The 13,318-nt window shown below is 37.2% G+C and overlaps 1 protein-coding gene across 2 annotated transcripts in view; it reads right to left on the reverse strand.

Moving 5' to 3' along the window:
- Window positions 1-13,318, reverse strand: part of TAB3 (TGF-beta activated kinase 1 (MAP3K7) binding protein 3) — a 109,445-nt gene that overhangs the window by 18,672 nt on the left and 77,455 nt on the right. Inside the window, exons 3-5 of one of the 2 annotated variants that reach the window (XM_032620158.1) lie at window positions 7,690-9,148; window positions 6,645-6,805; window positions 582-675 (exon numbers count right to left, since the gene is read on the reverse strand). In XM_032620158.1, coding sequence (XP_032476049.1) covers window positions 582-675; window positions 6,645-6,805; window positions 7,690-9,148 — 1,714 coding nt within the window. The remainder of the gene's footprint in view (window positions 1-581; window positions 676-6,644; window positions 6,806-7,689; window positions 9,149-13,318) is intronic. The other variant, XM_032620159.1, reaches the window with a different exon arrangement.

Below are 13,318 nucleotides of genomic sequence, written 5' to 3' on the forward strand. Positions count from 1 at the left end.
TACAGAGGAAAATGAAGAATCTCTCTAACCTGGCGAGTAGCGTAAATCAAAGTCTATTAAGCGAGCTTCTACTGTAGTACACTTCTATAAGAGAGCCAAAAAAAAAAAACCCCAAAACAAAATATCTAAGATAGAGTTGAATGTTTTCATGTAACAGATAACATAAAAAACCGCATATGGAACTTATTTTTAAAGTGAGAAATCTGATGTTCTGATTTGGGATCCCTATTTTTACAGATATCTTAGATGACTATCACATAATATAAATCTACTACGTTTTAGAGTTAAACCCCAGCAATTTATAAAATATTCACAGTAAATGACTAAAAGAGGATAAAATACAGAGTAACAACATAAAACAGTCTAAATGGTAAGAACTTAATGATGAAGTTGCCAAAGTAATACTATTTTTTGATCACCCAAATCTGATCTATGACCATGGAGTGAGGGGTCTCTACCAGGACTGTGATCTTTTAAGAGAGTTTTTATCCATTATATCTGTAAAACCAAAATGATTGCTATTTAAGCAGCTTAAAACACCACACTATTACTTATGGTTTACCAAATAATCAAGTCTATACCTCTAGATTGAAGGAGGTCAACTTCTTTCAGTGTACAGTCAACATTTATCTGGAGTTGTCTGTTCATGCTTCTCAATCTTGTCATTTCCTCAGGCTAGTAAGAAAGGACCCAAAATAGCAATTGTGGGAAAGTCATTATCAAGCCCAACATTTAAGAACTGCTATTCACGTTAATCGTTCTGATTGGTTATTACCAAGAAAATGGCCCTAATCCGTTAGAGGACATGTTTCAGAAGTCCTGTATGTTTTTCAAGGAATAAAGTGGTGACATCAATATGGCCACATATAAGCAAAATCTGCATATAATGTGGCGGGGCTGTAATACTACACTATGTTCTCTCATACAAATACTACCATATTTTAATCACAAAGCATTGAGAGTATTTTACGTCTACGTTAAGGGAAACTAAGAATCAACCTTTTAAACAAGCAACGTCCACGATTTTAGTCTCGTCAAGGTTGGTAAAAATTACCACAGTACTAATTTTAATTAATGCTTATTAATTGTCAGGCACTATGTTCACCAGAATTCTCTCATTCTTTCCTCAAAACAATCTTCCCAGGTAAGTACTGATATCACCCCCAATTTATACATGAGAAAGCTGAGGCACAAAGAAGTTATATCATTTTCCCAAGGTTATAAGAAACATAACTGATAAAGCCAGGATTTATATAGAGGTCTTCCGTATAAACTTATATAGAAATCTTTTTGTCTTTTTTTCTAGATCAAAGGAAGCTATTAATCTAGTACATGAAAATTTCAGAAACAAATGGATTCCATTCTTCCTCCAACTCTGTTTCCTTCTGCCTTGACCTTTCCAGCCCAGCCTACTCCCTAGGTCTTTCAGGGCCATACATGAGACTCTGAAATGTGAAGAGAGCCCTATTTTTCAGTTAAATAAAGCTTTTTGGAAGCTGCTACTTCCCTCGAGATTCTGAATTTCCTTACTATTTACATATATGTACAGTAAAAACATAAAAGAGTTTAGACTCCAGAGGCATGGGTACTGAATCCTTCAGCACAGCACAGCTATTAACCCAGTTACGCAGGTGATTTCAACTACATGAAGTAAAAGATAAATATCTGCTATGATAGGAAGACAATACTGTTAAAAACATGTAGTTTTGCTAAAAACTAAATACAAAAGTGAAGAAAAATAAGCAAAATGGGTTATCTTAATTACCAATAATGCAAGATATTATGCTGTTAGGACATATTATCAGAATAACTGGGAATGCCCATTAAATTAGCAGGTGTCAAAAGCTTTAAATGATATAACAGGCAGAATTTAATAAGAGCTACAATCCCTTAGAATGCTAGGGGAACAAAAAAGTCCTTGAGAAATATTTATTAGGGACTGCTTTTCTTTTCTCCTTCCTGGGGCAAACCATGTGATGTTAACATGCAAAATGCTTACACCTTGTAATTAAATATTAAAAGTTTAAAACATATCTGAGCATTTATATTAAAGATAAAGCACTTGGTCAAGCGTTTCAAAGAGTGATGCTGTCTTCCTAGGAATATGTGAAAGAACCTATTCTTTTCTTTGTAGAATCACTGGGAAAGTACCTAAAGGAGCAAATCCTTCCTATGTATTTGCGGGGGGAAGGGAATGTTTCAGCCACAGCAGTCCTGAATAGTGAAGCTCTGTAACTAAGTATGGAAATATTATAATATACTTTATACTCAAGAGGCTACTATACATGGGCTTATAATAACAAAAAAGCTCTCGTCACCACGCTCATTTCCAAAGACAGTAGAACCACTGGAACTTGCTAAAACTAAGAGTTTATCTGTAAGATTCCTATGTCCATCTTCATAGCTTCTGATTGAGGGAAAAAAAGTTGTTTCTGAAACATTACTACCATTTGTCCAAAAGTATACGGTATTTTCACGGGGGAGGGGGTTTCAAGATTGGTTGTGTGTAATTTAGACTTGTTTGTAAAGTACCAGGATGTTTTATATCTGACATTTCCAAGTAAAAAATTCTAAGCTTTTTTCCGAAAGGTGGCAGAAATACCTTGAGTCACCTGTTCCATCAGTTTAAGAAGTTGTCTCAGAGACCAAGGTCGAAGACCACTAATGTTCTTTCATGGTTTGGCCCCAGTTACGTGTCTGGGATTGTGGGTTGGTCCCAAAACCCAATTAATCAGGCAAGATGAATGAAGGGGGAAAACTTGTGGGAGGGAATAACTGGAAGCTCTCTGATTATTAAAATCTTATTTTTCCTTCAAGGTATAACTTAAATTTCCCCCTTCTCCATGAAAGTGTCCCATCTTTGAACCCTACTAGCAAAAACTAACATTTCTATCTCAGAACTCTGAAAGTACTTAATATCACTACTATTTAGTTGGCCAGCACTTCTGATTTACTGTCTTACGTTATCTTTTCCCTCTCCCTCCCTCCCTCTCTCTCTCTCTCTCTCTCTCTCTCTCTCTCTCTCTCTCTCACACACACACACACACAAACACACACGTACAGGTTCACAGACAGATATATGTATGTCTTTTCACATACAGATGTTAAGAGATGACATCTCCCACAGCATTTAATACAATGCTTTGCAAACAGGAGACTGAGAAAACTGATGGCCGTTATGCATCCTTCACTTCTGCCCTCCTTGGAAAGGTTATTTCACTGCTCCTCTAATCATCTGCAACTGCACATATAGCTGGTCACAAACCTTCATTTCAGTTTCATGAGGCACACAGGTTTCTAACCAATTTTTTTATACACTACTTGGTAAGAAATTAGTTTGAAACGTAAAGGAGGCAATGTGTGCTTAGCAGCAAAAAAGTTAATTCTCTTGTATAATCCTCCACGAGTGGGACAATGATACTGATACCCATTTATTGAGCACCCACTTCACACCAGGCAGTTTACATATACTGCCTCTTTATCTTGACAATAATATTAAAATATGCCTCTTATAATTCCCTTTTATAGATAGGGAAAATCAGATACAGAGAAGTTAGACAGAACCAGTGAGTAAGGAGCTATTCTGGCTCCAGAGCCTATGTAGGCACCCTTTCAACTACATCATGGTGCCACGAATGAGCCTCTATGAACAAAAAGGGAATTATGACTAAATGCTTTATTTCTTAATTAATTTCCTACATAATATATATCCTTATGTTATACATGTTCCTAAAGTTAAAAGGAAATCAAGTTTTTTCAAAGTATTTCAGATTTCTGTTATGTATATATATACCTAAAGCAGATTTCTCCAGTATCTTGTAAACAACATTTATTTTGTAAGAATACTATCTGTTGGGCATTGTATAAATTGTTTAATGTATATTATCTAACTTAATTCTAACAAAAATCCCATGAGATGGGTATTCCCCAGAAAACAAGCATAAAGGAAGTTGCTTATCCAAGGATATATGAGTGACACAGAAGGAGCAGAAAGAAGTAGGATTCAAATTCACACCTGCATTGAGAGCCCAGATCTTAACCACCATGTATAATTGTTCTTCAGCCACGCATTCCTATTAGTCTTCTATTTTACTCTAGGCCTGGCAGTGGAAACACATGGGAATCACACACTCAGATTTCTCACCTCTCAGATATTATCACCCACATGAGCCACTAATCTCTGAAGCTGGGTGATGGCTACACAGGAGTTCACTATACTATTCTGCTTATTTTATGTATGTTTGAAACTCTGTAACAAAAAGTTAAAAATAAATTATAGCATAGGGCAGCAGTTTGACTAACTTCCCTCTTTTTCTAAAGAAGTCTCATCAATAAAAGCTCTCGTGTAAAATCTGTTTTTTTTTTAAAGCACTGATCTATGCTACCTTAGACAGAATCTCTACTTCCAACAACAACAAAGAAATCAATAGGGCTTTAGCAGGGATTATTATACAGCAAGAAGTTGCTAAAAAAAAGTTTACATGGTTATTTTAGAGAAATGACTTCTATGCTAAGAAAATCTGTTTATACTCTACAAGTACCTAAAGGACTCCAAAGTGCCCACCCACCACTGGTGGATTCCCATTTGGGTTATGTTCTTCAGTATCTCCCCCAATCAGAGGATATAATTAAGATTTTGAGTGGGGGGGAAAAAAATGAGGCACAGATGTGATTTACATTAGTATCATCTTTCAGTTAAAGAAAGCTCTGTAGGGCTCCCCTGGTGGCGCAGTGGTTGGGCGTCCGCCTGCCGATGCAGGGGACGCGGGTTCGTGCCCCGGTCCGGGAAGATCCCACATGCCGCGGAGCGGCTGGGCCCGTGAGCCACGGCCACTGGGCCTGCGCGTCCGGAGCCTGTGCTTCCGCAACGGGAGAGACCACAACAGTGAGAGGCCCGCGTACCGCGCGCGCGCGCCCGGGGGGGGGGGGGATGCTAGCTTTGTAATTTTCCATGTGTCTTAAGTAATTAAAACCCTTCCTTCTCACTTCTGATATTGACAATACTTAGGTATTTAGTCAATATTAGAAAAAATTTCATTACATTATTAAATATGCCTTTTTCTCAATAGTTAACTTCTCAGAAACTTCCACTGGTTCCCCATTACCAGCAGAATACAGTTCAAACACCTCCACTATTCTACCTATGCATATTAACCTGTTAAGACATCAGAAATCTCAGCTTAAATGAGGGAACTGTAAAGACTCCTTAAAGTCTGTCTTGACTTCAAGCCTTCATTACCTCATGCTCTTTTTCCCTTCTAAAATGCCTTCCCCTTTCCTCTATGCCTACATAGCAATACTGTACTGTTTAGTATTTTTAGGTTATGCTATAATACTGATTTTCATACAGTTATTAAATTAAAGGAAAAAGGTGAGTTCTAATAACCTTATGAAAATCAGATGAAAGCTAGAGACCTGCTTCCCATATAAACACATATGAAACTCTGCATATAATTTCAGGGACTCACGGATCTCCTTTGAAGCCACGAACTTCAGTTAAAAACTTCTCTATGAGGGCATAGCTGCAGACATCCTGTCTGCAAGAGGCCTGACATATACACTAACTTCTCTAAACTTGTGCACTCTGAGAAAGAGATTACCCTTAGTTAAGAGACGGTAAGAACATGAGGAATGGCTCCATGAAAAAGTAGAGATTAAGTTCAGCCCTGAAGAACAGACAGCATTTATACGTATACACAGAGCTTCAGAAGACCACTGCAGCAGGAGCGTAATGTGAGAGCAAAAAGTGTATTGAGTATACACGGATAAACTAGCTGATGTATGAGTTCTCTCATTACCCGTGAGCAGACACAGCACTTACCATACTGTATTACAGTTATCTACTGATGGGTCTATTTCTCCCACTAGCAGGTATACACTAAGCTCCTAGTATAGGACCACATTCATAGACTGTAAAAAAAAATGCTTGTTGAACGAATCAGTGTTGAAAGACGAAATGATAGGTTGGATCACAAAAAGCTTGTGATGTCACAGGATTTTAGGACACCTGTTTCCAATTTTTCGGAATTTTTAAAGAACTTTAGAACTCACAAGTATTCACCAACATGTTAAAAATATATTACCGAATCTTTTCATGAGAGCAGTTCCTGTTAGGACCACTGTTAATACTATTATCTTAGTTTCTACAATTATTTACACTAACCAAACTGCTCTGCTTTAAAATATTCTATAGTCAACACTTTCCCAAAATGCATATTCATCTTGATCTAACTCATGTGCATTAATGTACTTAGAAAAATAACTTAAATGTTTGAAAAGTAAATACAAATGCTTAAAAGGATAAATGAATACATGAGAACAATGTATAAAATATTTGGTCAAGGTGTACTTTTCATTTCTATTCGGACAGAAAGCAGTTTATAGTGAATGAGATGCTTTACCTTGATTATAACTGTCAGTATTTGAAAATAGTGATGAGTCTATGGAATTCACACAACAAAGAAAAATAAAGCATCAAATTATTATTTTGATGAGAAAAGAAGGCAGAAGTCCTTCATCCATTGTTTAAAAAACAGAAACAAAACCAAAACTGTGCCAGGAACAGAACCTAAAAGAAAAACAAACAGCCTGGACAGCCAACATGTCCACCTTCCTATCCATGCATCCTAATAGATCGTACTCACCGTTGGGATCGCAGTGGTGCAGCTGACCCTTCTGAGCCGTCTCTGCATCAGGTCATGCTCCATACTGTTAACTTCAGCCTTCAATTGCTCTAGCTCCTCTTTCTCAAGTTTCAATTGCTTTGCTAACCTCTCCATCCTTGCTCGCTGATGTAACAGCAAGGCTATAGCATTACAGATAAAGTCATTGCAGAAAGTAACATTGAACAAGTGACTGGGAAATTTCTATATGCATTGCTAATGTACGAAATACCTGTAAAGAACCCTGTCATTCAACTTCAGGTGACATTTTACTCTCATGTCTTTCTAATGCTATTCTGCCTTCAAATCTGCTTTAATTTAGCTCTTGTAACTTCTGCCAAAATGACACCATCTGTACATTCCTCTTGTTCTACTGTCCTTCATTTCCCCAAGATTCTCTTTAACTATACCTGTGTGCGTTTTAAACAGGCTCAAAACCAGGCATATTGAATTACAATCATAATTACTTCCCTTCTTATATACTGACAGAATACTAAATTATCACATATCTTGAAACAAACTTTTAAAATACTCAATTCTCCTTATATTTAGTTAGGTCCACTGTGAACTAATCCAATAATGTTCTTCATTACCAATCCCACTTCTTATAAATATATATTACTTATAAATATCACACCCTTCAGGCCATCCTCTTAGAAAATATTCAAATTTTTCACCTTGATAAACTTTAGTCCACCCTCTATGAATCTTTTTTCCCACTCTGTAGTTTGTATTTTTGACAATATTGGTTTCACTTCTCTATATTTTTCTCCCAGTGAATGTTCTTCCTAAAAAAGAAGTCTTTTAGAGGTCACTATTATCATGCCTATATTTTTATATTTTAAAGCAAAGTCTGTAGATGATTCTGAAGCAGTAACCCTATTCTTAATAGCAATGCTAGTGCCCAATATTTAATAAATACTAAATATTTAATTAAAATTAAACAGCTAATATAAATTATTTTATTTTGAATAGGAGACTGCCACCTCACCACAAAGATTAAATTTCAAAAAAAGGGTAAAATTACCTTGTGTATAGGCGTAGTCATCTGATCCAGAACTAGAACTTCTCTGATATTTATGGCTTCCCTTTTCTCCCCCAGAGCCTGGTATCACTGAAATGGGCTGAATAGGTTCTGGGGCTGCAGAACGTTCTTCTTGGTCCACTAAATTTAAAAGATTTTCAGTTGCTCGGCCTACAGTAATTTTAAAAACTGTAGTTGGGTTTGGTATCATCCGAGGAGATGGTGATGGAGCGCAAGAAGGTCCAGTTGGCTGTGTATATGTAATATACACAGGATTGACACTAAATGGAGGTTTTGGTTGACTGGATATCCCTCTTGAAGGAGAACTTGAAGGTGGCGTGGTGGCTGTGTACAATGAGTGCTGATTCCGTGGAGATGGCTGATTACTGATAGGTGAAGGACTCCTATTAATTGCTGTCCCAGATCTCTGAGAGGGTTCGACTGTAATTTCTATCTTCTTCATGGATCCTTTGGGTAAGCTAGATGGTGTATATGGGAGATAGGCTACTGAATGACTTCCCTGTTTCTGATAGCTAGGAGGTCCTTGTTGATATGGATGGGGTGGAGTAGTTGAAGGACTAGGTGGCATAAAGACATGGGAACTAGGGTGGCCCAACTGGGACGGCTGTACTTGATGCTGTGGAGAGCTGAAGGGTGAAGGACATTGAGAAGGTGGTGGTGAATGGTAAGCAGGTTGAGGGATCTGCTGTTGTTTGGGAGAATACTGAGAAGGTTGATAGTTCTGTTGATGCGGATAAACAGGTAAAGGACGCTGGCTATAATGAGGCACTGGGCCCTGTGGTGAGGACTGCCATGGCGTACTCTGAGGAGTTTGTCTTCCTGATGAACTCTGAGATGTCTGTCTAATATAGATAGAACCAGGAGACCCATAAAGATTGCTTGGAATTTGTGGAAGAATTTGTAAAGCTCTTGGTACAGTCTGTCCAGAAGGGAGGTTCTGGGATACTGTAACAGTAATTGGATTTGTACTATACCGAGGTATGTGCATGTATGAAGGAGGTGGCGGTGGTGGTGGTGAAGGCCCTTGCATAGCAGATGGATTCATTCCTGTTTGAATGGAAGATGGCTGTTGAGGTGGCTGTGAAGGAGGAGTAGCTGCACTTCTGTTCTGTTCATTCATAAAAAATGGATTGTAGTTGGGAGTAGCAGCGACAACAGCTGGAGCTGAGTGTGGTTCCTGAACTAAACATATCAGCTGTTTGCCTGCTGCGTGCTGTGGATCAATATGTCCATCGCTTGAGCTATGTACCAGTGTTCGACCACCGTTAAGTTGCACTCCATCTCCTGGGTGGTAGCTACTAGGAGAATGAATACCCAGGTTAATATGCAAAAGGCGATTTCTATTCATCCTGTTGTCATCTGGACTGTGGTATTCCATATATAAGTATTTGCTACTCTCCTGCGAAAGTGCGCGGCAACAGGCTTCAAGATTGTTGTTGTTCTAGGGGGAAGAAATGGTAAAAATAACATTGGCAAAATGGACAAATCCTAATAGTGGGAAGTCAAGCTTTGCCACAGAATTATGTAAATATAATTGTCACAGAATAAGTAGAGAACGGTATTTTAAACACAAAAAAGCTTTATGGTCATTGACCCTGAAAAGGGGATCCCAAACAATCCATATTATTTTACATTTAGCTCACATAACTAGTACTACGCCGCTACTGCTACTGCTACAGAAATGGAAAGTACCTACTAATGAACACTGTGACTCAACCCCAACTTTTCTGACTCCAAATCCAGGACTCATCTTACACTTGTTGCATCTCAACAAATTAAAATGCTGGGCTAATCTTGGATTCACCACACTTGCTGTAATATATAAGTGTAAGTAATATCCATCATTAACATTTAAACTGATAAACATGAAAATAACCATGCATTAGTTTTCAAAAGGTAATGAAACCCCAAACAGAAAAAAGTTATAATAAAAATTCCTAAAGACTCAAAACAACAAAAATTCGAAAGCAGCCTTTACTTTTCATTTAACCAAAGTTAACCCTATCTAACTTCAACTGTCTGTTTCATTATGAAAGATTAAGTTAAAAAAAGATATCAGTATAAAAACAAATCCACTTTTTTTTTTTTTCTTGCGGTACGCGGGTCTCTCACTGCTGTGGCCTCTCCCGTTGTGGAGCACAGGCTCCGGACGCGCAGGCCCAGCGGCCATGGCTCACGGGCCCAGCCGCTCCGCGGCATGTGGGATCTTCCCGGACCGGGGCACGAACCCGTGTCCCCTGCATCGGCAGGCGGACTCTCAACCACTGTGCCACCAGGGAAGCCCCAAATCCACTTTCTGAATTACGGTTCCGTGACTTTGCCAAATTATGGTAATTTAACACAAAACCAGGTCTTGACTGCCTTAATGAAATTCATTCACACTCCCACAGTCTCAAAATTTTTTACCCGCTCAAACGCAGCTTGGTAAACTTCCAAAATCTTTTAAAGATTTCAATTTTTTGAATTATATACACACACAAAGATGGTAAACAGCAAACTGACATTTTAGATGTTCCAAGTGACAGTAATCAAACTAATAAAAGGTTTCCTCTTTTGAAAATTTTAAGGTACTAATAAGACAGTTTTCCATTAAAATTCAGAACTATTTTATTGGCCTAAAACACAATTATTCATTACCTTTGAGATAATCTATTGAAGTTTCTCAATTATCATGACCTTCTCCGTATTTCAGCAATATATATACAGATATGTACATATACACATATTACTATATTCTAGGGAAAAGTACATTTTATATAAAAATGAAAGCAAACACTTCACTTCTGCTGAGAACCAAATAAAGCTAAATATAAAACAGGACATAAAATGTTTTAATTTTAGAGCTGAGAGAACTCTTAGGGTTCCCATCTACTCCAACTCAACTCATTTACAGATGAGCAAAGAGATGCCTGGGAAGTTACATGACTTGACAACAAGCGCTTAACTAGTTAACTGGAGAGCCAGTTCTAGATTCTTGGTCTTCTGACTCCCAGTGCTCTTTCTACTATCACACAGTAATTTCAAGGGACAGGATGTTAGGCCGAAAGTACATTACTATACTGAAACTTCAGGAAGTAAAAGAAAATTCAGTCAAGCAAAACTTTGTAAAATGAATTCTCAGAAATTCAAAGAATTGCTTTATCAAAAACTCCATAATAACTTTTATCCTTCTCCTTATATAAAACTTTTGATACTAAAATTCAAGTACTTTTTAAAATACTTTCTGAGCCAAGGAAAAAAGTAATTGTTGAAATGTAAGAAAACAATTAAATTTGGGCTTTTTCTTATCCTGCTTGAAACCATGCTGATCAAGGGAAGGAAGACAGATATTAAGATAGAAGACAGATATTGCTAGACACTATGCAAATTTGGAGCCAAAGGATTCAAACTGATTGCCAACAAGACAATGTCACTGACAGATATCTGAAGGGGAAAAAAAAAGATTATTAGCTCCTTCAAGTTTTTTAATAAACCTATGGATTAAAAGGAGAACAAAAACTAGAGTTTTATTTGAAACCTAAGCAGTAACAGACACTTCACTATTTAACATTTTTATTCATTATCCTAAAATTTCATGTTTTCTACATTGAATTAGGTTGCCAAATTAGTACTGCCACAAAAAAGATACAAATTTAAATGATGCAAAGTTGGAGTTGTCAGCCTATTCAAATGTATGTCTACAGTGACAAGCTGAGTACATTTTCTTAGGAATTTTAAACCACAAATGCAAGATATTTAAGTAGCATCTCTACGGAAGTATTTTAAAAATACCACCACAATAGATTCAAATGTCACATGTGACCTGCTAAATGTCTTAAAAAGAAAAAACAAAGGATAAAAAATTTATCAACTGATAAATATGAAGAATAAAGAAATAAAAATTGTTTAGCTGGTAAAGAGGTCAGAAGTTTTAAGAAGATATATGTGAACACTCATGAAAGGACTGAGCCAATAAAGCATCATACCCCTAAGAAGTGGTCCTACACTGGGGGATGATAACCTAGAGAGAGGCTTTAATGCTTGTGTATTAAATGCAAACTACTGGACAGGGAGGGAGGGATAAATTAAAAGTTTGGGATAAAATAGATAAACAAGGACCTACTGTATAGCACAGGGAACTATACTGTATTCAAAATCCTGTAATAACCTATAATGGAAAAGAATCTGAAAAAGAATGGATATATGCCTATGTATAACTGAATCATTTTGCTGTACACCTGAAACTAACACAACATTGTAAATCAACTACACTTCAATTAAAAGGAAAAAAAGGCAAACTACTGAGTCTTATATATTTTAATGCAAACAGAGAAACTTTCCAGAGCCAGCAGGTGGTAAGTGTCCATACTGATAAACAATATTAATCCCAAAGGAACAAAAAAGTAAAAGAACAATGTAAGTTATCAACAAATGTTCACTGAGTTGAATTTAAAGTTCCATTCTTTCAATTTGGTAAAACGAAGACAATAAGCCTTGAAAAAATAAAGGGCTAAATAAAATTAAATTAAAAAAACAAGGTGGGGGCCCTAGAATAAGTTAGGAAGGTAACTGCTAGGAAGTTGGTTTAAACTAGAAGGGTTTCACTCCAGTGGGAAGTACCTTTGCTCTACCAGAGACCAAAATGGGGCTAAAGTAAAGAGTGGAAATTCAGACTGGAAATGTTATGGTAGAAAAAATAAAGACAAGCTATAACACAAAAACGAGACCTAGTAGAAGGGCTTGCAAACAAAGGAAGCACCTCTCTTACCACCACTGATCTGTGAGTCTCTATTTGCAATTAACCTCAACTATATATAGGTTTACATTATATCCTGAGCAGCTCACACTGTAAGGGAGAAGCTTGCATATTATGCAGTAACATAGAGTTTGAACTGATTGTGTAATTACGGAAGTCCAGTGAGCAGGACAGAAATACTGCTCCCAAAAGTCAACCAACTAGGGAAATGCTGTAACCCAAAACACACTGCGATTCTGTGAAGGATGATGCAAAACTCAACAGGGGGAGTGTTAGGCCTATTTCTGTGGCCCCTTGCGTGGGAAGAGACGTTCTATCAGAGATGAAAGATTTATTTCAATAGAAGACAACAAGACAAAAGTAATGTGATTAAAGAAAGTAGCCTTCCACTTAAAATTAGATATTAGTTAAGCATTTACTAACTAGAAAAACAGTAAGAAAGGGAGGGAACTTTCTAACAACTTTAAAAAATAGGCTAAAAAAGTATATAGTTTAAGAAGTTATAATGATAAATTTGAAATCCAAATTCAACTCTTAAGGATTTGGGGACTGATGACACAACCCCCAAAATTTAAGAAATGAAATGCATGAAGAATCTTTCTTTTTGCTACACGCCTTTATTCTTTTCTCTAAATCACTGGTTCTCAATGGGGGAGATTGTGCCTTCCATGGAACATGGAGATTTTGTCTCCCATGGAGACATTTTTGGTTGTCACAACTGCAGGGATACTAATGGCATTTAGTGGGTGGAAGCCAGGGATGCTACTAAACATCCTACAATGCACAAGGCAGACCCCCACAACAAACAATATATCCAGCCCAAAATGTCGACAGGGCCAAGGTTGAGAAATCCTGCTCTAAATGTTCCCCCAACAT

The sequence above is a fragment of the Phocoena sinus genome, chromosome X (genome assembly GCF_008692025.1).
Source record: "Phocoena sinus isolate mPhoSin1 chromosome X, mPhoSin1.pri, whole genome shotgun sequence".
NCBI classification, from domain to species: Eukaryota; Metazoa; Chordata; class Mammalia; order Artiodactyla; family Phocoenidae; genus Phocoena; species Phocoena sinus.